At 34.2% G+C, this 24,840-nt stretch overlaps 1 protein-coding gene across 1 annotated transcript in view; it reads right to left on the reverse strand.

Moving 5' to 3' along the window:
- Positions 1–1,248: 1,248 nt before the first annotated feature.
- The window catches only part of LOC111145317 (protein FRA10AC1), a 33,501-nt gene continuing 9,909 nt past the window's right edge, over positions 1,249–24,840 (reverse strand). The window contains exons 9-15 of the mRNA XM_022500154.1: positions 21,351–21,396; positions 18,800–18,913; positions 17,621–17,663; positions 13,612–13,730; positions 10,516–10,554; positions 5,049–5,127; positions 1,249–2,744 (exon numbers count right to left, since the gene is read on the reverse strand). Coding sequence (XP_022355862.1) covers positions 2,702–2,744; positions 5,049–5,127; positions 10,516–10,554; positions 13,612–13,730; positions 17,621–17,663; positions 18,800–18,913; positions 21,351–21,396 — 483 coding nt within the window. The 3' untranslated portion in view covers positions 1,249–2,701. The remainder of the gene's footprint in view (positions 2,745–5,048; positions 5,128–10,515; positions 10,555–13,611; positions 13,731–17,620; positions 17,664–18,799; positions 18,914–21,350; positions 21,397–24,840) is intronic.

Raw genomic sequence — 24,840 nt, forward strand, 5'->3', positions numbered from 1 at the left:
TGGTGCATGTTTAGACATCAGAGAAATTTAGGATTTCTTCCTTTACTTATCTAAAATCATTGACCAAGTAAAAATTATGCCATAAATTCTGCCACAGATTTTTCTTACCAAAAGGTATCTAAATTTTAATAAATCAAATTGATAGACTATAAACCTCCAATGTTTTGTTATACAGAAAATATTTTTCAATGTTAAGGCCAAGGGGGAAAAAATCACCATTTCTTGTACGTTTACAAGTAAAAATTATAAGATTTAGAATCATAGGATTGCTATGTGAATACAAATGAATGATATTTTGAATAAATGTCATAACAAACAGGTATAAATGAAGAGTACCTGTAAGTTAATAAAGAATCTTTAGGGGGGAAAAAACTCATTTATTATATACACTTGCATGAGTGTTGTATAGACAATAAGTCATCACCTTGAGTAAGTGATAACATGTACACCTTACTTTCATTACTTAAAATAATTTTGAAACTCTACTTTTAGGATTATTTTAGAAACTGCCTAAGAAACTCTTCCTTTAGGGGCACCTGGCTGGCTCAGTCGGTTAAGTGTCTGCCTTCAGTTCAAGTCATCATCTCAGAAAGCCCCAACTTAGCCCTGCCTGGAGGGGAGTCTGTTTCTCCCTCTGTCCCTCCCCCTGCTCATGTTCTAATACATAAATAAAATCTTAAAAAAAAAAAAAAAAAAAGGAACTCTTTCTTTAGTTTTATGTAATTTTGGACCCCAAATTATCAGCTCAAACAACATCCCCTCCTCATTCACTAGAAAGCAAGTTGAGGAGCAGAGATGTACTGCCATTGAAGATCTGCAAAAATAGGAACTTTGCTAAAGAGCAAGTAGAAGAAGGTATTAACTTCATATCCCAAACAGTGGCCCACTGAACACTACTGACTGCACTATAGCCAAATATGAGAGAGGTCTGTCGGAGAATTAATCTTTAAACTCATCATCTTGTGGCCTTTTCAAACGCTCCTTAAAAATATAATTTCAAGAAAAATACAAAACAAAATATATGACTTCGATTATGTATGAATGGATTAAGTGTTGTGATTATATATAATGATCTAAAATTTACTAATGAACCTAATGTCTATAAACCATACTTATAACACCAAATACATGAATTTATTTTGAGAGTCTAGTTTTCCTACTTATCATTTATAGGAATTTTATTTTCTGATGATCAGTAAACTATGAATTTTTTTTAATCATAAACATGTTTTAGCTACATATATACTAATATCAGTTTGCTTTCGGACATTTCAACACTTTCTCCTTAGAAACCAAGATTCCTTTTTATTCACTGTAAGTAGTGAGATTAAAAAAAATACAATTTCTTTAATAAGGGGATTTAAAAACAATGTTCAACATTAACAAACCAATACTGATTTACTGTTTTTGATGGCTTAGAAATGACTGTGTAATTACTTCCTAGATAGTTCCTTTGTAGCAACATCTAGCATAGTGCCTCACATATAACAGAAGCCTGATAAATATTTGAATTAATGAATAACAACTATTGAATAAAAGGAAAATCAGATACTAACCACTTAAAAATAAGACACTAAACTACTTATTCTGCAATTTAATGCCAATCATTCCATGTTTAAATGTCATTTAAAATACTTAATTAACAAAATAATTGAAATGCTGTGATTGCTTTTTATAGGTCCTCTCTTCACTAAATCATGCGTCTTCCTATCCATCTCTTTGCACTTTACAAAAATGGGTTAAAACCTTTTTTTAAAAAATCAATACATTTGAAAATTTGATGAAAATTATGGACCTTTTCCCCCCATAAATACACATAATCACAGAAGTTTACACTCAGATTCTAGGAGTGCTTAGATCTCCTAAAGCACATTCATCGACTCTAAGGGGGATGATCAGCAAATTAAGAAGTTCCATTTTATACTATATCCTGGCGTATAAGTATATCCGTATTTGTGTGACTACATCTGAGATAAGCTCCAGCATATACTATTATTAGTTAAATTATCTTATTATAGAATATCTCTGTTGGAGAGTCAACTTTTGTGAACCTAATCTACTGTTGTAGACTTCTGTGACCTCATTTGCTGTTCCTGCTGCCTCACAGTATTAATTTACTTTATAATAAACTACTCACACACTCGGAAGTCAAATCTGATAATAACAAGCTCCCATAAGTAGTATAGGTGAGAAGGAAGCAAGAGAAAAGTAAGAAAAAAAAAAAGGCAGCTAGAAACAGGTGGTAATGGGAAAGTAGGTGCTTAAAAGGAGGGGTACCCGTGTATCAAAGGAAAGAAGGTGAAGACATATTTACTCTATTTTATAATTTTTGTGAGATACCAGTAATTCTAATAATTTAAATTAATTCAGGCAAGGGAAGATAAATGTGAATGAATAAAAACAACAACAAAAACCCCTACAAAATACAGGAACAATGAACTCTCCATACAGTGTACTAGCTTTATCCTCTAGCAGCTACAGATGGAGCGGCTGTAAATAAGCATCTGAAAAGATATATAAGGGATGAGGAAACATGTCTCCAATAGAACTGAAAAACTTCCAAAGCAGCTGACATCTTGAGAGTACTTGGATTTTTATTTCTGAAGATAAACCACTCAAGCTGCAACTTGTAGATAAAATTTTTGTGAAGAGTTTCAAAGTGTACTTTCACAGTAAGGAATGTGGGCTTCTCTCTTCCATCTCACAGAAATAAATCTTGGAAATAGTCATCAAATTCTTCTTCTCTATTTAAAGGAAAAAGTATATGTATTGATTAAGATCAACAATTACAGAAAAAAATTAGTAGGTGACACATTATAGGTGATTAATGAAAATAAAATATTTTAACTCATTTGCTGATTTTTCTATACATTGATATATTTCATGATTCAGCCATCAAATAATCCTCAGCTTTTGGAATAATCATAAGTATACCCAGATTGATTAAATGTGAAATGTTTTGTATGTTGCCCCCACACCCTAAATGTATTTATTACCTAAGATTTTACTTTAAAGTAAAATGTTACTTTATTTGTGAAGAGTCGTGCTTCATAACTGTTATGAAACGTTACTACTTCTCTTTACTTTTTTGGTTGACAGAATTCTCTGTTCTTTCTCATTTCAAATTATAGTCTGACCAAGAAATGAATGAAAAAGAAAACTATTTTCAGGAAAAATACAAGTCTTACTCCTAGGAATGGGGAAAATCTGCTTAGGCTGTAGGTCTTTATTGCTATGGGAATAGTAAATATATAATCGTAGCAGTAAATATCATGTGTAAAACAATGAATCAAAATCTGAAAGGAGATATTAAATTGTACTATAATATGGTAAAATAAAATGAAAACTATCAAGTACTAAATAAATATTAGCACTTGGAACCAGAGTGATACAGGAAAATACCACAGGATTTCAAGTCAGACAATGTTTAAGTTCTAGCTCTGTCACTTATTAGCTTATATTAGCAGGTTACTTAACTTCTCTGGGCTCAGTCTCCATGTTTGTACAAAGGAGAACAATGTATTTCCTCACAGAGGTGCTGTGAGGATTAAATGATCATACACACACACACACACACACACACACACACACACACACACACACACACATTTTGCCTTTCTCCCTTCTGGGACAGGGAATCAAGCTGGAAAGTAAAATTCAGTCTACCAGTCTCTTCAGAAAAAGTTCTTGTAGATCAAGGATTCACAATGGGACTCCATTATTGGTTTTAAATAACTGTGAATACATAAAGCCATTATACCCATGTTCAAATTTTTAAAATATTACTACAGAACCAGATAAAGTTGATTTAAGAATTATCTGTAATTTGATATCCCCCATACTTTTCCTCCCACATGCCAGCAATATACAGTAAAATTTTTTAAACTGTAGGAAGAATTTAAATATAGGAAATTAACTGAATCTCTGTGTAGGCTTAGGTGCTCAGTACTTGATCACTGTCAAGTACTTATAAGGTCACAAAAAGTTCTGGATGATGAGAGTCTTCTTAGGATTTACTCAAGTATCTTTACTGCCTTAAAAGGTGAGCCAATCTGTCAATTTCAGCTGTAAAGCTCTTCATGGGAAGTTATACCATTAGAAGTTTAGTCCATAGTTTAACTAGGATAGCAGTATTTTATTTACAGTAATAGCTTTCTTATAATCTGATCTATATTGACCATGCATTTAGGAATTCTTTACTTGGCTACCAAAAAAAAAGTTAAGTTCACAGAAAAAAAGTGCTCTTGTTTAAAAAGCCTCTTTCTAAAACACCTGAATTCTACTACACTGAGAACATATAATTAGCAAGATGTTTCATAAGTAGCTTAAATTAGTGAATTATGATTGATTCGACAGGTATCTTTCCATTTTGAGCCAATATGCCTAAAGACTAACAAAATGAGACTAAAATTTATTGAGCACTTATATTTGTAGGTATTGTACCAAGTGCTTTACAAATTTTTATTTCATTAACTCTTCACAATAAACTCTGCAGTAGGTATTATTTTATCGCCTTGTTACAGATAAAGCTCAAGTGCTGAACATCCCAGTATATGACAAGAGTGATAAAATTCCGGCCCACATCCAGAAGGCTCTTCCAACTCAAGACAGATAACAATGTACACACTGAGTTATCCTGTCTTCAGGAGGCTAAGGCGGTTGTTGGCAAGTAAACTTTTACCCATACACAGACAGCTTCAAGGGGCTCCCTGTACACATTTATGATAATCAGAATATCAAGAACAGGCTGCTGTGGAACTAGGGAACAGCCCTTCTCTAAAGGATCCTAAGTAAAGACCGGACAGTCATTTGGCAAGGAAAGCTGAAGTAGGATTTACTCACTGAGAGGAAGCTGGATGAGTTAGCAGTTTGTGGCCACAAACAATGACTAGGAATAAACTCTGATCTTACCAGGCTAGGTAGTCCTTGGCATTAAACAGACATTCTTGATGAAGAGCTTTTTCATTAATTGTTATCAAGAATGGCTGTGGTTGTAGCTTCCTTACTGATGCAAAAGGTATGCATTATCTAGTAATATCAGGACTCACTGTGATTTTTCATCTGTTTCTGGTAGGGGGCCCTTCCAAAGTTCAGATTCTGAAGTACCTTCTTCTTCATCAGAATTTCCTATTCATTTAAAAGAGATTTTTAAAAATGTGTTATATTTAAAACATATTTTGAATTACCCACCAATGCAATTAAATTAACTTCAGTTTAGTTTCACTTTTATGGCTCTGAAAATGTAATTCACTCTTTCAGACCAATAAATTCTTCTTAAAAATAAATAAATAAGCTGAGATATACCAAAGAGTCTCAGCAAAAAAACCAAGGAAAGTCTAATGGGAAAGTTCCCTAAGTTACACTGAGGGAACTTCAGTGGAACTTCCACTGAAAGTGGCACTTCCACTTTTACTGTGGTAATTCCAGTACTAACTCATAAAGGAATGATCTCTTGCAATATAATTGCCTTTGATTTAGTTTTTTCTTTCTGTTGGCATATAAAAGACATGTAGGTTAAGGTAGAGTATATTTACATTAGGATCAAGAATTCAAGAACTGAACTAGTACATGGAACTAGTTAGTTAAATTATGAATAATATTGTCAGATGCTTTCAAAAATCTGATGCTGATTAATTAGAAGAAGCTGGTTTCAATAAAGAAATAGACATATTCATACTTGTTAGGAGTAAAAATTCTGTGAACTTCATTCTTGAGGAAAATCTAGCAATACAGATCAGTTTAAAATTTACATAACCTTTGACCAGCAATGCTGCTTTTAAGAATTTAATTATTTACTTAGAATAAATAAGCACCTGAGATACATGTACAAAGATGTTCATTACATAACAACAACAACAACAATAAAAGAAAACCTATATCCCTACCAATTAGGGATCAAGGATTGGTTAAATTAATATAATATAGCTATTAAAAAAACCTTAGCATATCTATAGTATTACCATGGAAAAATGTCGTGCTGTTTCAAAATTTTTAAAATTACAGAAAGTATGCATGGTATAATCTCATTTATGATTACATATGTGTATATATACTGTAAGTTTGTAAGGACAAACAAAACAACAGTAATTATATCACCTGTGGCCTGGGATACTTTCACTTTCTATGTAAAACATTTCTAAATTTTTTGTATTTTAAACAATGATCAAGTATTGCTTTTAAAAATCAGTCAAAACAATAAAAGAAATTTCTTTTAAAATATAGCAAAATCAACATGTTTCAAAAATCACCCTATTATTAGTGAACTAAAAATTATCAAATACTGAAAAATATAAGGCAATAAAAGTATATGCCATAAAGTAATTATATTAGCAAATAGTTCCTCTCTAATAAGTTAGTCTCAAAAAGAAGTGAAACAAATTCAGCCTATCAATATAGAATGTCCCTTAGTTAAACACACACAAAAATAAAACAGCATTGATTGCCCACAGTGCTTTTTAGCCTTTTACCTGTTAGACTTTGAACCTTCAATCAATATGCATGTCTGAACTTTGGTCCTAACTGTGTCTATTCTGGCACAAATTATAACAAAAATGGCAGGGGAAAAAAAAAAAGAGAAGGGTTATATTTGGGTGCGGGGGGCAGAGGGAAAGGGGGAGAAACTTAAACAGGCTCCATGCCCAGTGCAGAGCCTGACATGGGGCTTGATCTCACAACCCTGAGATCATGACCTGAGCTGAAATCAAGAGTTGACACAACCGAGTGAGCCACCCAGGCACCCCAGGGGTTGTATTTGTAACGATCTACATACAAAGACAATAAAAGATGATAAAATTATAAAGCCTTGGGAACCAGATTCCCACTCAATGACAACGAGCACAGAAACTGCCAGTGTCTCTAACTGAATGTGTGAGAAGAGAAAATAAAAGTGTTCTACTCTTACTTTTATGAAAACTCACTAACATGAGATCAAGAAACCACGGAAAAAACTAATTAGGCCTAATAGTTAACATTATGGTGTTACCCTCTTAATGATGTCAAAGAACAAAACTTACAAGATCTTTGAAAGTGGGCAGCTAATTTTAAAAGACCTTACAAACACCTGCCCTCTCTTCCCTTTCAAGAGTACTTCCCACATGCCAGTTTTCCTATACCAGTTTTCTGATACTAGACAAGTGAGTTTTACTAAAAGGTCGAATCAGTTTAGAATATTATAAAGTAACCTTCTTTCAAAGATCATATGCTTAAAAAGCAGCCAAATATTGTTAGAGAATCAAATCTAGAAGACTGGACTACATGACCTTTAAGTTCAACTCTGAATCTATACCATTCTAGTTCCCTGAGAACAGCAGTAACTAGAAACCATTCCTATGGTAACAGCCACGACGGGCCTGAGATGGGAGGGGCACTGCTAAGGAAAACACAGTGAGAAGAATAAGCAATACAAATGCGTGCTCTGGTATCAGTGTCAAAACTACACAGCCGTTACTAGCAACTACGGATCAGAATGTACATCACTGACTCTCCGTGGGGTCTTGCAGGTCTTTGATCTAGCCCTTATCCAATGATTGAATCTCATACTGCAACATGTCCCTTGACAAGTGGCTGTCCAATCTCTGCTTAACACTTCACTACTTCATGAAGTAGCCCAGTCCTCTGTTCCTTTCTTCAGATAGTTCTAATTGACAAGTTTTTCCTTAAAATGAGGCAAAAATCTGTCTCTGGGCAATTTTTATCCAGAGACTCTCATTCTGCCAAATAGTCATCAAAAATAAGTCTCCTACACAAAAGCAGTCTTACAAACATCTACAGTTTCCATGTCTACCTCCTCACCCCTTCCCTCTTATCCCTTCACTTTTTTTCAAACTAAACATCTATATTTCCTTCAACCTTCTTCCTATGACACAATTTCAAGTTCTGTCTGTCAATGCCTTGGTTATTCCATTCTTAATCTGCTTTTAAGTTTTCAGTGTTCCTTTTATAATGCAAATTCTAAAATGCAAACTGTGTATAATTTTCCCCATACATTTGAATAATGAAAGCAGATATGTCATCTTGGTTTTTCTAGATATTATATGATGCCTAAATAACTTGGGCTTACTGAAGAAGTGGCAAGTCTCCAATTATGGTAACAAATGGACAGGTCAAACTTAAACAAACTTAATTTCTGATCTGACCAATTCTAGAGAACAAAACACAGAATCTGTTTAATGGCTGTTTTTTTTTCCCCCCTTTCTATAACAATAATAATAGCTACAGGTTAACAAGAACTTACTTTGTGTTGGTTTTACATATATATTGTCTCATTTGGCTCTGACAATAATACAAAGTTAAGTCTCTTTATACCTATTTTACATATAGAGCTGAGACGCAGAAAGATCAAATAATTTAATGTAGATTTATACAATGTATCTGCCAAAACTGGGATTTGAAGAGTGTACTTACATTTGACTCACTGAACAGTTATTGATGATATAGGTAAAGGGGCACAGACATTGTGGAGTTATAAATCTGTGTTTCATCCCAGCTCTGCTATTAACCAACTAATAGAACTTTGGTAATTTATGTAAATTCTCTTGGTCTTGGTTCTCCTATTCTGCAAAATGGGATATTATATGCCCATCATTAAGATTAAATGAGGTAATACAAGTAAATCATTGCCACTTTGGCTGATAGAGTAGATAATCAACAAATCCAAGTTAAAATTCTTTTTCCTCACAGAAACTGGGTTTTTCTTCATAGATTTGTTTTTAGTAATCCAATGTTAAATGGTGGTAAAAGGGTAACTGAACATTATCTAGGTACAAATGAAAGATAGTATGTATATACTACTTCAGCCCAGATAGCCCGAGTCTAATGGTCTCATGCCCAGCTATATCCTAGAAACTGTCACTACACTTCACCTAATTTAGGAAAAAAAGCTATAGATTAATTAGGATTCACAAGGGAAGAAACAAAGTATCAGTGCTTAGGACACTTCAAATATGCTGAAAATAAAACTGGTATGAGCAAAATAATTCATAAGGAATATGTTGTATTCCTAAACTAGAGGAATGCCTCCACTGACAACTCCCTCTCCATTAAATCTTTAAACAAAAATATTTTAAAACTTCTCTTTTTCTATTTTTTCATAGTGCAAAATTTCTGATTACTGACCCCTTAAAAATTCTCCTTAAGAATTATAGTAAAATGCTAACTGGGGCGCCTGGGTGGCTCAGTGTGTTAAAGCCTCTGCCTTTGGCTCAGGTCATGATCCCAGAGTCCTGGGATCAAGCCCTGCATCAGGCTCTCTGCTCAGCAGGGAGCCTGCTTCCCTTCCTCTCTTTCTGCCTGCCTCTCTGCCTGCTTGTGATCTCTGTCAAATAAATAAAATCTTTAAAAAAAAAAGTAAAATAAAATGCTAATAATGTTTCTCTTTGAATGGTGGGATTTGGAGTAATTACTAATTTTTTTTTCTTGAGTTTGCCAGAGTAAATATATATTACTTTATATCGGTAAAAAAATTAATTTTTAAGTTTACAAATTTCTAAGCCTAGAAATGTCATAAAATAAGTCCAGATATTATAAAATGAATTAGACAGGCTACTGAGTCACACTTCATTGTTAGCCCTAACCCTACTGCAAGGTCTTTAAGAAATCTGACACTGTGTTACTATTGAGATGCAAGGCTACTGTTTGTTATATCACAGGTGGATGTCCCTTTTATGAATACACAGGAGAGTCTGCTCTCAGAACTCTGCCTGGAAAAGAGATGAATACCCTGCATATGATCTTATGGGTACAATTAAAATTTCTGCTGGCGGTTTCCCTTGGTTTGGTTGTTTATAAGAACAGTGACAAACGTGTGATCTACCTTTGTAATTACGCAGGACTTTTTAGTAAACGTCTGTCTGTGTTAATTTTACTTCAAACTTTACTTTGCTCTTCTATCTTATTTTTCCATTATCCTGATTTTACTTTTATAAACCTTATTTTATTGTATCTATAAGTCATTTGAATGTTTTTTGGAATGTTGCAGGAAAAAAATAATAAAATCTATGGCAAATATTCAATAAAATCTAAACTGACTTGATATAATCTGGTGAAAACCACAGTACTTATTAAAAAACTAACCACTAGTAACCAGTTGCCAACATCTTACTTTCCATATATAAACCACATATTTCATTTGATCAGTCAAAATCACCAAATAACAGAGATTACTCAATATACAAGAAACATTTCTTAAATCTTAATCCACTTCCCCAATTCTTTTTCCATTCCAACCTCATCCTTTTACTTTTCTTCCTTCATATTCTAAAAAGTGAAATTAAACTGTGTATCCATTGTATTTACTGAAGAAGAAAATTTTATGCTCTTCTATTTTAAAATAAGAAAGTTTAAAATGTTCAAAATTGGGGAAGAAATCGTACACTTTTGCTATTTTTTTCTATGATTTTTTCTACATGGTACAAAATCAAAAAATGATAGATCAGAGCAAGTCACAATTGATGGGAAACCCAAACTGTGAATAACTTTAATCTATGCATTTTTATTAAAGAAATACTAGATACTTACTGTTTACAGAATTTTCTGATTTCTTTGAGGATGAATGCCCTGAAAAGAAAACAGCATTGTTTTGTTAAAAATCATTTTGCAATCGTGTTAACAGTTCTAGCTGTAACCAGAATTCTTCCTAAGACTTCCTAAGTGTCTAGTTTACTTAATAGTCTTAAAGAAAAACACCTCACTGTCTTCTAATCTTTCATGTTCCTCAGACTTATCTCTCTAATTAAAATGTTAGGTTCTTCAAGGCAGAGGTTATTTTATGCCTAGAATACATAGCACAAAGCTTAAAAAATATGAACACCTGTAAAAAAAAAGAAAAAAATCTCAGGTTGCTTAAAAAAAAACTCATAGAATAGCTGCAATATAACCATATTTTATCTACAGCTGTTCAACATCAGAAAGCAGTTTATAAATAAATACTCATTTTTCACAATACTTTTTCAAATACAGATGACAATTCTTAGTAACTAAAATTCACACAAAATATTACTTCATAAAACAAAGTTTCAGTTCTACAAGTTATCCAGAGAAACAGAAAGAAAAAAGTACTAAAAATCTACTAACGTAATTTTTAAAAAAATCATCACTCTACAGGGTCTCCCGTAATAAGACTACAAGGGAAATAATTTCCAAGACTGATAAATTGAAAAAAAATTACAGCTAACAGATGGAGAGTAACAATTCCTCTCCTTGGATAGGAGGTCTCATAAACCAAAGCTGATACCTACATGGCCCCTTTCAGGCCCAGTGAAGAGGGTGTCAGAACCATAGGGTCAAGACTCCACAGGTAGCCAAGGCCTGGACTGCAGCTTTGGATTATAATTTCTTTTTTGTTTTGTTTCTGGCTTGTTGTTTCTTCCCTCCAATTTCCTACTCATCAGAAAGCAAATAAAAATATAGCTTCGATGTGACAAATTCTTTCCTGTCATCTGAGGAACATGATACCCGTTACAAATGTCTACAGGTAAAAAACGGGTTAGGCTTACTTTGGAGGCCTAAGGACATAACTGGAACCAAAGGGAAGAAATTGTAGATTGGGGCTAAATTAGTTTAAGACACCTGCTAGCAATTACAACTAACTGAAAAGTAAAAGAATATTTTGGATGGTAGTAAGTTCCTCTTCCCTGGAGGTGCTGAAGCAAAAGCAGAACAAGTACCTAATATAGAGCAGTACATCTCAAACTTTACGATGCGTATGAATCATCCTGACTTAAAGATCAGATATCTGATTAGTTCTTAGCTTGACAGAGGTGTCATCTACTGTAGTGTTCACAGGAAAAACATCTTTAAGGAAGATCACATGCGTATGTATGCATAATCTGAGGGTTCCAACCCCGTACCAGATCTTGAATATCCAGCTACCTGTCTGCTTAGAAGGTGCTAAACAAGCCTTTCCAAGGTAGGAATTATTCTTTAATTTGGAATATATAGTGATTAATATGGTACCATACTATGATTTATACATATTACATAATATAATAATAATACAACAAAACTCTCAAGTATGATACATCAAACATTTTTAAAACAAAAATTTTTCAAACTCAAATGGAATTTTCACATTTATTAATTAACATTTATTTTGGAGTTGGGAAATGATTTAGATACAATAAAGTATTCTACTTCAAATATCATTTCTCAAATACCATTATAAACAAGAATAATATTTTCCTCTCACCATCTATCAGTTTCACCAAGTTGAAAACTTGTTGATACTATATGCTTGAATATATTATGATTCACCAGAAAAAAGTACATTTAAGAATGAAACCTAGCTAATAATCTTCACAGCTGGAGCAAGGGAGCCCTCTCCTGTCCAAGTACTGTGTTAACATGTGGCTGACTCCAATGTAATCTATCATTATCGACATAAATTAAATTCAATTCACTTGAAGTTATAGCCAATTTCACTCTATTACGGACTGAAAAAGAAACTAGCAATAACCTTCATAATAGCTAACTATGCGCCAAGCACCATGCAAACTGTTTCTATTATCTCCTTTCACCTTCTGAACAATCCTATGAGCTAGGAACTATTAGCTTAACCATTTTACACATGAAGAGATTACAGCTTAGAGTTTCAGCACTACTGAGGAAGAAGTAAGTAACTGACTGATGGATCTGAACTTAACAATTATTTACTAAGTGTATGTGCACAGGACCACGATGGGTTCTGAGGACATATATATACCAAGCTCCATGATTTCAAGAAGCTCATAAGCTAGTGAGAAAATCACATAGGCCATGGTAATTAAATCCCACTGTTCTAAGTTTACACTGACTTATAGATTACGTACTGTTTAACAGTGTTCAAAATGCTTTTCACATTCTTATTTGGTTCTCCACAATAAGCTCAAACAGTACAGAAGCCAGATATTCACATCCCCCTATTTATATGAGGGATGTAAAACTGAAGAAGTTCAAGGACTTGCTCAAGGTAATGAGTGTTATTTGCAATATTATTACCATCTGCCCAAAATGCATTAAAATCAATATTGTTCTTGAAACTCTTGAGTTGCTATAAATTCATATCTAAATTCCCCAATCAGGGGGCACCTGGGTGACTCAGTCTTTTAAACATCCAACTCTTGATTTTGGCTCAGGTCAGGATCCTGGGATCCTGAGATCAAGCCCAGAGTCAGGCTCTGTGCTGGGCTCCAGAGCCTGCTCAAGATTCTCTCTCTCTCCCTTCCTCTGCCCCTGCCCCATTCTCTTTAAAAAAAAAAAATCTTATAAATTCCCCAACCAGTTTCAACTCCTATAAGGTTTATTTATTTTTTTATTTGAGAGAGAGAGAGAGAGAGACAGAGAGAAAGCAAGCAGGAGGTGGGGGGCAGAGGGAGATGGAGAGAGAAAATCTTAAGCAGGCTCCATGCCCAGCACAGAGCCTGGCTTAGGGCTCAATCTCACAACCCCAAGACCATGACCTGAGCCAAAATCAAAAGTTGTATGCTTAACCAACTGAGCCACCCAGGCATCTCCCTTTCAACTAGTATAAAATAGAAAGCTAAATGTACTCACCAATTAAATTCTACATTTGACACATACAGCAGATTACACTGCATGATAAAAAATGTGAATAGATGTATTTTAATTCCCTCGTACCTTTTTCCTTTTTCTTAGAGGTCTCTTCTGCAGAAGATAATCTGGATTTTTTATGTGATGACTCTTCACAATCTTTTTTGGTTTTATCCTTTCTTTTTTTTGACTTGACTTCTTTTCGCCTTTATGTTAAACAATATAAAATTAAAGTTAACTTTTTCAACTGACCTTTATGAAAAATAAGAACCAATGAGCAAAAGTCAAATCAGTTAAAGTAACTTATTTTTACAATGTAATTAACATAAGGAAGCCTTAAATAAGTCTGTAAATATCTTATGTTAGTATATTAATTAAAGACAATTCTGTAAGATAATGAAGCCTAAAACTGAGAGAAATCATTTTTTATAAGTTCCATATACAAACCTTAGTAAATATAAATCATAGTTTTACTCATTTCCTCCTTTTTATATTCTGTCATTTAGCCACTTTTTTTAAAATTACAAAAACAAACATCATTTCTCTCCATTTAAATTCATAGCTACCTATACTTTGAAAAAAACCATACTTTGAAAATAAGAAGAAATGCTGTAACAGCTCTAAACCACCACTAAGTAGAAAATTCTTCTGTTAAGAATAAAAGAATACAGTAAAGGCATGAAGGAATGGAGATAGAGGGGCTTACTTAAATGTCTACTTTAGACCATTTGTCCTTTTACTGCTGTAGCTTTATCTCTTTTAGGCCAGGTTTATAAGACTGCCAGTACCATGGTTGGCAAACAATTGATTTTAACTGGTTAAGAAAGGAAATACTAGATAGGAAAAGGTGATAATGCTAAAACTAGGACCATGAAGGAGAATGAAGAGAAAACAAAGAGCCTGAGTTTCAAGAAACTTCCTCATCAGACCTTCTAACTTAAGGTACTTATAACAAATGTTGTAAGACTATTTAAGGCAGTAACCACTTTCTGCCTCTCATAAGAATCAATTCAATTTTCAAGTAGAGCTCGAAAGTCAAGGTCAAAAAAATTTTTTTGGTACCTTTCAGGATCACTGATGGAGATGGGAAATGAAAGTTAGGCTATTCAAGTAATCTTTAAAATTCTGCTAATTTTAAGAATTAAAAAATTTTTCATTACTTAATATTTATTTTTAATAACTAAAATACTAGATAAAGCACATTTATAACATAGCTGATTTTAAAATTAATATACTGACATATACATTTTATAAAGTTGCAGAATCTCACTGTTAGACTTTCAACTGTTATTCAGGCCTTGAAACCAGACCATCACAACAATGGCAGGTCACAGATTTTGTCTGAACATCTTCAATGCCAGAGACCCCATTATGCTTAACTTCCCATATGCCAGGCACTACATCAAGCACTTTACATGCACTTTCATTAATCCCCATGATAACCTTGACATCCTCAATTTTAGAGGTGATAAAATTGACTCTCACAGAGGTTAAGTACCTTGCCCAAAGAAGACAACTAGTGAGTGGAGAAGCTGAGAGGAATACACAGGGTCTTGTTTCAAAGCCCATGATCTTATTTATATATAGTGCATATTGCAGAACACTGAAATTCCTCCCCCATCCAACATGAAAGACACATCCTAGCACTTGACAGGGGCCTGATTTTAACATCTGAAATGAGAATTAAGGTATATAATACTTTGTAAGAATGACAAACTCCAAAGAAAACACGGTTTAAATGAGATATAAGTGATAGTCTATATGGAAAACCCAAAAGATTCCACCCCAAAATTGCTAGAACTCATACAGGAATTCAGTAAAGTGGCAGGATATAATATCAATGCACAGAAATCAGTTGAATTTCTATATACCAACAGCAAGAAAGAGGAAAGAGAAATTAAGGAGTTAATCCCATTTATAATTGCACCCAACCCCATGAGATACTTAGGAATAAATCTAGTCAAAGAGGCAAAGAATCTGTACTCAGAAAACTATAAAGTACTCATTAAAGAAGTTAAGGAAGGCACAAAGAAATGGAAAAGTGTTCCATGCTCATGGACTGGAAGAATAAATATTGTGAAAATGTCTATGCTACCTAGAGCAATCTACACATTCAATGCAATCTCTATCAAAATACCATCAACTTTTTTCACAGAACTGGAACAAATAATCCTAAAATTTATATGGAACCAGAAAAGACCCCAAAGAGCCAAAGGAATGTTGAAAAAGAAAACCAAAGCTGGTGGCATCACAACTCCAAACTTCAAGCTCTATTAAAAGTTATGATCATCAGGACAGTATGGTACTGGCACAAAAACAGACACATAGATCAATGGTACAGAATGGAGAGCCCAAAAATGAACCCTCAATTCTATCTATGGCCAACTAATCTTCAAAAAAGCAAGAAAGAATATCCAGTGGAAAAAAAAGACAGTCTCTTCAACAAATGGTGTTAGGAAAATAGGAACCACATGGAGAAGAATGAAACTGGACCATTTCCTTACACCATACACAAAAATAGACTCAAAATACATGAAAGACCTAAATGTGAGACAGGAATCCATCAAAATCCTTGATGAGAACACAGCCAGCAACCTCTTTGACCTCAGCCACAGCAACTTCTTGCTAGACACGCTTCCAAAGGCAAGGGAAACAAAAGCAAAAATGAACTATTGGGACTTCATCAAGATAAAATGCTTTTGCACAGCAAAGGAAACAGTCAACAAAACCAAACAACACCGGACAGAATGGGAAAAGATACTTGCAAATGACATATCAGATAAAGGGCTAGTATTCAAAATCCATAAAGAACTTCTCAAACTCAACACCCAAAGAACAAATAATCCAATCAAGACATGGACAGAAGACATGAACAGACATTTCTGTAAAGAAGACATCCAAATGGCCAAGAGACACATGAAAAAGTGCTCAACATCACTTGGAATCAGGGAAATACAAATCAAAAGCACAATGAGACACCACCTCACACCAGACAGAATGGCTAAAATTAACAAGTCATTAAACAACAGATGTTGGTGAGGATACAGAGAAAGGGGAACCCTCCTACACTGTTGGTGGGAATGCAAGCTGATGCAGCCACTCTGGAAAACAGTATGGAGGTTCCTCAAAAAGTTGAAGATAGAGCTACCCTATGACCCACCAAATGCACTACTGGGTATTTACCCCAAAGATACAAATGTAGTGATCCGAAGGGCCACCTGTACCCCAATGTTTACAGCAGCAATGTCCACAATAGTGAAACTATGGGAAGAGCCCAGATGTCCATCGACAGATGAATGGATAAAGATATGATATATATATATATAAAATGGAATATTACACAGCCATCAATAAAATGAAATCTTGCCATTTGCAATGACATGGATGGAACTAGAGGATATTATGCTAAGTGAATAAGTCAATCAGAGAAAATTATCATATGATCTCACTCATATGTGGAATTTAAGAAACAAGGTAGAGGAGCATAGGGTTAAGAGAGGAAAAAATGAAACAAGATGAAAGCCAAGAGGGAGACAAACCACAAGAGACTCTTAGTCTTGGGAAACAAACTAAGGGTTGCTAGAGAGGAGGGGCGTGGGGTAACTGGGTGATGGACACTGGGGATAATTAGCAGTAATTAGCATTGGGGCATTATTATAAGACTGATGAATAACAGAACTGTACCCTGAAACAAATAATATATTATATGTTAATTAACTGCATTTAAATTTAAAGAATTTAAAGAAAAAAAATTAATGAGACATTAAGAAACACTTTATGAAGATCTGCTTTACAATACAGTTTCCAAAAATATTATGGCTTCTGAACGTTAACTCCAGACTAAAAATTCTAGCATCTATCTACCACCGTGCACAGGTCTTCATGTTTAAAACTGGCTGGCTAGAGTAAGGCATAGCAAATTTCCAGTTCCCTGGGATATGTGTTTGGTGTATCACACAGTAATGCCAGATATTCCATACAATCAATAAATTAAACCATCAACCTCGTAAGGCCACATTTAGACATTCAGTGCAGGTAAGTGACTATGTCCAAGACTACTAAACATTAACAACAGCATTTTACAGGATAATATTACCTGTGATGAAAATTTAATTTAAAGGAACATTCTTGGCATAATCCTAAAAAAAAAAAAAAAGTGACACCACTGAAAGGCTGAATTTGAATTAACTATACTGATACTCTACCTTTAATATCATACATTCTCATTATTCCGTATATCCCTTTTACAGATTATCTGAAAAAACAATCCAAATAAGCAATCTGATTCTCTCCACCTCGAAAAATACATATGCATAATAAAAAGGGTAACAGAATGCTTGAAGAATTGAAAATATTCTAGTATTACTTTAGAAAAAAGTGCTGTCAATTTATTCTAAAAGCAAACTCTGTTTCATATATAGGATTAATGTGTGTCTCACATCAAAGATATCTAGTAACAACAGTGTGGCTATAGTTACTTCCTCTGAAGTGCTTTCAGAGTTTTCAAATAGAAAAAAACTTTTCAAAAGGTTCCACGATTATGGCCTCTTCCTTTGCCTTAATCTCAGTTCACAGCAGTTGACTTTTCTATCATGAACACTTCCAGGAGGAACCTCTACATTGGTGTGCATTAAGTAGAAGCACATGAGGAAATTCTTGACTCCTATAGGGAGTAGGCAGAAAACTCTGAAGCACATTTATGTAGGACCCAGAGAAGGTTGCTAACGTGATGGCCTGAAGAAGCTGACACATAAGACTAGCTTAATTCATGGGGGGGGGGGGCGGGAGAAGGAACAACAGATTCTAATACATTCATATCAAGAGAAGCTGCTGTACCCTGGGTTATAAACCTTACTAAGCTATCCTAAAACTTGTTCTTTATAGACACGAAGAGTGTAATTATTGTCCACACCACAACAATATGGCTACCAGGTAACATGAGATTTTACATTGCTTTTTCTGATACTCCGCATCTTATTCTGCACTGATGATATTCTCACCAATATTCCATAACAGGAGGAGGTCGTCACTTTACAAATTATAGGTTTATATTTGGCATTAGAACTCTTTCACCTAAATGTCACCATAATGCTGAGAGTAAAAAAACTGAAGTCTCAAAAGTTATCTGTCACTTTGGGAAACTCAGAAAAAGCACTTCCAGAAAGATACATTAAATTTTTTAAATTAAATTTTAAATTAGTCTATATATTTTTAAATCTAAATTACTAGATAAACTTTGAAGAAATCAATTATATTCCATCTGAAGTCAACTTACTTAATTTAACAAGTGCATTTCTCTTTTCACCATGCTCAATATAACCAAAATTAACTTCCCAACTCTTCAAGTCATCTTTTTTATCACAACATTTATTTCCACAGAAAAACTGTCCTGCAATAAAGAAAGGAATATTAGCTATGACAGTTGGTGACAATGTTTATCTGTACTATCTGGAATTACTCCTAAAATTTGCTCTTTACATACATAAGTTCTTAGTTCTAGGTAGTCAGGATTAAAAAAATAACTGAGCATAATAACTATAATATACTTAACAAATGTATATACAAGTATTAGATCAAAGAGGTGAAGAAAAGGTTATTAAAAAAAATAAATCACAGAATTCTTGCTCAAGAGATTGATACACTGTATAGATCAGTGTTTCAGCAACTCCCTGATTAGGAAATCTTACACTTTGGAAAATGGAAATACTAAAAAAATAATCTCAATAATACCCTAAAAGAATAAATACATTTCCAAAGTACACGTATTTACACCTGGGTGAATCCTTTTTAATATTTAATAATAATAATTTTTAAATTTATTAATTCTTATTTTAAGTATTAACATTATGGCTTCTATTTTAAGTACCAGCATAAAATGGCACTTTCTTTAAAGCATATTTTAAAATGGAAGCACTCTGAGATGAAGTAGACTAAGTAATCAAACCCAACTCTAAGTTTAAGAGTTACCTGACCCTAAAATTAACAGCACATTATCACGTTCACTGTATTTTTATTAAACCATTCTGTAAAAAAGGACTAACACTGATGATCCTCAAAAAAAAAAAAATAAACTACTCAACAACTATTTACTTTCACAACAGATGAACCTTGTATTTGCACAAACAAAAAAGAATTTTTATCTCAATAATGTGCACCAACAGAAACAAATCTAAAAAAGAAATTATCGAAATGAATTTTGAAAATTATCAGTCCAAACAGCCTACAACTTTTCTAAATTGGCATTTTTTTACTTGTTCCAAATGAATAGTTCATGAAATCTGTGCATGTTCAGTAACAACAACAACGAAAGAATAATTCTAAATCAGAGCAATAGCTTTCTCTTACCAACTCATCTCTTTTTTCAGTTATAGTAACTTAAAGAATGCTCATCAATTTTTTCAAAGGCAGCATTACTTACCATCACCTGAAAATTCCATTTTAATAAAAGTACAAAATTTTAAAACTGTGAGACATTTCATAATTTTTCATTGTTTGGATAAAAACACAAACTAAACTGTCATACTAAGAAAAGTTAAAACTAGCTTTATTTTTTAAAATTTTTAAAAAAGATTTTACTTATTTATTTGACAGAGAAAGAGAGAGAGGGAGAGAGGGAATACAAGCAGGGGGAAGTGGGAGAGGGAGAAGCAGGCTTCCTGCTGAGCAGAGAGCCAGACGCAGGGCTTGATCCCAGGACCCTGAGATCATGACCTGAGTTTAAGGCAGACGCTGAATGACTGAGCCACCCAGGCACCCTTAAAACTAGCTTTAAATTTGTTCTTTTTCCTTCTCCTTTAGAGTATCTTCAGGGCGGATCCTTCATCTAAAAAAAAAAAAAATTCCTACTCCTTAATTTTTTTTTTTTATTGCGGATCCAGTTTTACACTTCACACATACACCCAATTCATGGAAGATGTAAATGATCCACAATGACGGCATCAATGTTTAATCATTTTAAAGTACAACCTTTATTTTCAGTTTAAAGGTTCTTTACGTTATTAGTTTAAAATTATTTCCTAAATGCTCTTATGTAGTTTTCAGAAGCATTAACACTTTAAAATGCAATTATCAATAAAAAGCTTTTATATCATGAAACAGTACATAGACATTAATTTTTCAGAGATTTATGAGTAGATTACAACTATGCACAGAAAAAGCATTTATTGATTGCCTACCAAATGTTTGATCTTTTGCCATAAAACTAAATATTCGGGGTTAATCTCAATGACATCCCAAAGTAAGAACTAGCCTGTTCAAAAATTCTATTAGTTCAAAGTGATATTTAATCTTTACATTCAAAATGTGATTAGACTGAATACGGTAATACCTACTCATTATCTCAAAAGTTGATAAAAGAAAAAACTCAAGTATTCATCCTTTATTAGTTTCCTTTAATTCTTTAAATATTTTCTACTTAATCTCCATTGAATGTTCTAAAAGCAAAAATTTAAAGGTAAAAATCACTAAAGCATTATATTTTGACCTTTGCTAGTCATATATCATGAATATATTGTCTTAATTTTACTTATATAGATAACCACTTATTGTATACATGAGAAATAATCTTACTCAATGACTTCAATTCAATAACAAAAAACCTTATCTTATAAAAAAGTAAAACTTTAAGATTTTATTTATTTATTTGACAGAGAGAGAGAGATCACAAGTAGGCAGAGAGGCAGGCAGAGAGAGAAGGGGAAGCAGGCTCCCTGCCTAGCAGAGAGTCCAATGTGGGGCTCAATCCCAGGACCCTGAGTCAAAGACAGAGGCTTAACCCACTGAGCCACCCAGGCGCCCAAAAAGTAAAACTTTAAAAAAAGAATTACCTTTTCCTGAAATTACTTCTTTTTCTACTCGCCACCTAAATCCAAACTATGAGAAAAAAATTACATTTATACCAGCATAAATTTAAACACTATTGAAATTGTATATACATCTAAACATAGAGGACACTGGGGCCACTCTTGGACCAAAGACAGGGCAAACACCCCATGGACACACAGCATAGAAAGAGTGATCTGAAGAGTGCATGGGGAACACGGTGCAGAAATTAGCTGCTCATCTCTGAGCATGTCCCAGAAAGGCAGTGTTCACAGACAGACCCCTCTGGGGATAAAGAAACTGGCCAGCACCATTTCCCTCTCCTGCCCCTCAGCATAAACACAGGGCCACCTGTGGAAACCAGCACAGGGCTGACACTCACTACTTAACTTGCTCACACAAAACCCTGCTGGCCCCCACGCTCCAGAGAAGCCCTGCTTCCCAGACACATTTGCCTCCATCCCAGCACAGGGGGCTCTCTCCCCCGAGACAACTAGCCCAAATCCCTTCCACACCATGTCTCCCTACCCAGGAGTCTTGCAAGCCTTGGTTCTAGTAGTGGCAGTGACAGGTCTCATTTCACAAGCAGACCAGAGCACACCTAGTTAAAACACTGCCTATGACAGGCAAAGAGAACCTTCGCAGATGACTGGCCTGAAGGACAAAGTGGTCAGGACACAAAAGCAGAATGCGTGTAGTATACATTGGAGACACCCCCAGAAGAACCAAGCCCTAGAGAACAGGTGACACTATACTACAGGGCACTACAGGACCTCTTCTTCATAAAATGGAGTATTATTTAGCTATAAAAAATGAAATCTTGCCATTTGCAACAACATGGAAGGAGCTAGAGTATAATGCTAAGTGAAATAAGTCAGTCAAAGAAAGAAAAATACCATGTGATTTCCCTCACATGTGGAATTTAAGAATTTAAGTGAAATAAGTCAGTCAAAGAAAGAAAAATACCATATGATTTCCCTCACATGTGGAATTTAAGAGCAAAGGGAAAAAAAAAAGAGAAAGACAAACTAAAAGACTCTTAACTATAGAGAACTGATAGTTACCAGCAGGGAGGTGGGGGGGGGGGCGGTGAAACAGGTGATGCAGATTAGAAGTGCACTTGTGATGAACACAGGGTGATTAAAATAAAAAGTTAAAAAAAAAAAGAAGAAGCAAACATAATTCTCATTGTGAGAGATTTTTTTTCTCCTTATAGGTTTCCAGGTGTTTAAAAAAACATTTGAATAATTACCAACTTCCTTATTAAGGAATTAATCTTATTTACTTTTAAACTACCTATTAAAAGGTACAGGTGCTAGGTTGCAAGATACCTAAATTAATAAAAAATATTTATCTTGTTTTATGACACTGACAGAAAAAAAAGAGGATATGGTACAGCAAAGAGGCAATATACTATAGTCCAAAAGAGTTGGATTGTCTGGGTTTACATCTTAGCTGCACCACTTAATGGCTTTATAATACTGGACGAGGTATTTAATGTTCTTGTGCCTCAGCTTCCTCATATGTAATGAAGAGAAAATACAATACCTACTTCTTTGGATTAAGAAGTTTGAGTGGGATAATACGCACAAAGTATTTAGAATAGTACCTGGTACATAGTATCCTAGGGGTTAGTAAACCATGGCCTGCTGCCTTTTTTATGACATTTTATTGGAAAACAACCACAATCATTGATTCATGTATGGCTCTTTCCCCACTGGCAAAGTAATGAAGAGAAAAGAGAAAGGGGACCATCTGGAGCCCTAAACTTTCCTCCGGATTCCTAAACATAACTGTTCTTTTGGCTAAAAATAATTTTTCTTCACTGCCTTTTTGAGCTCTTTCATATTCATGGGCTAATTTTCTGTAGTTTTAATAAATTATTTCATTTTTTATTCAGTTTACTATAATGGTTAAAAGCTCAGTTCTAGAATCATGCAGACCCAACAGAAGCTCTACCATTCATTAATTAGCTCTGTGGCCTTGAAAAGTCTCTTAACTTCTCAGTCTACTTTCTTTTTATGTATAAAAACCCCAGTCTAATAGGTTGTTGTATTATGAGAGATAATTCAGATGAACTGTTCAATGCCTGGTTAACTTTGTCTATTTTTATCACTTATTATTTGAATTAGGCAATTTTGTAGTTTAAATGCAACTAGGGGCTCAAATATTTGAAAATACTCTGATTAAAATCCAAAAAAAAACCTCCCTCCCCAGCCTAGAAAAAAAATAAAACAACTCTGTTTTATTCTACTTTTAAGCCCATTTATGTATGTTAAGATTGCCTGCCATCCAACATATATGTTGGGATGCCCACTGAAGCACAGACAAATGTGTACAACTATAGTTTCTCAACTTTTCCTTCCACTCATTAATCTATTCAACAAACAATTATTAAGCAACTACTTATTGGGCTTGGCACTCTGCTGAAGATATAAGATGATTATTAAAATAGTGTCTATTATCAGGAAAGTTATAATCTTACAGGGGGATAAGAAATATAATAAACAAACATAGTATGTCCTACTAGTTAAAGATCGTATAGAGGTTTTGCCTCAATGTGTTTTTATATTCTTGCCCAACATACATTTTCCTGCTGATAGGCTGGATTAAACACTGGAATTACTCAGGATTTGGTGCTAAGCCTCCTTTTCTTACTCTACCCGCTAGCACAGAGAGATCACACATGCAAGCAGTAAGACAGATGGAGCCTAACTTCCTGAAAACACGAAGCTCCAAGACCATCAACTTGTACTTCTGTGCAGAAGAAAAATAAACTTCTAGCTCATTTAAGTCAGTTACTTAGGAGTGCTTCAGTCCTTGCAGCAGGTTCTAATCCTAACTGATTCAACAATCCAACCAAATTCTCAATGATGAAAGGGAAGAAGTAGTAAGGAAGGGAACAGGTGTGTGGGACAGAGGCTGGAATTCACTAAAAATGCCCCAAGTAATAGGCACTGGAAAATCAGCACTGATTAATCACTGGTTAGGCACTAATTAGGCACTGGTTAATCAGCAAGGAGCTGATTAACTACAAGTGAGTAAAACACTGTCTTTGTATAAATAAAATTATGAGAAAATGCATCCTAGCAAGGAAATCAAAGGCACTATTCTTAACTCAAACATGGTGTGCCAAAAAAAATAGTCATCTTTCCCTTAGAAAAGATACCCCTCATATATATGGGGTAAGGGGCATATGGGAAATCTTTGTACCCTCCCCTCAATTTTGCTGTGAACTTAAAAACTACCCCTAAAAATCGGGCCTTAAAAAAAAAAAAAAAACCTGCCTCACTCCACATTTCCTATTTCTGATTTCTTACTTAGATTTACCCTCATATCTAACTACTCATCATGTTCTAATAGGAAAATGTAATTTGTTTCAAGATTATCCTCTTTAAAGTATGATCTCCAATAATACATGTTTTTCAAATGGAGAATATAAATACTTGGTTGTTGTTTTATGTGTACTTCCTCCCCTCAACTAAATTATAGGGA

Source organism: Enhydra lutris, unplaced genomic scaffold (assembly GCF_002288905.1).
Source record: "Enhydra lutris kenyoni isolate GAN:26980312 unplaced genomic scaffold, ASM228890v2 scaffoldscaffold12, whole genome shotgun sequence".
In the NCBI taxonomy this organism is placed as follows: domain Eukaryota; kingdom Metazoa; phylum Chordata; class Mammalia; order Carnivora; family Mustelidae; genus Enhydra; species Enhydra lutris.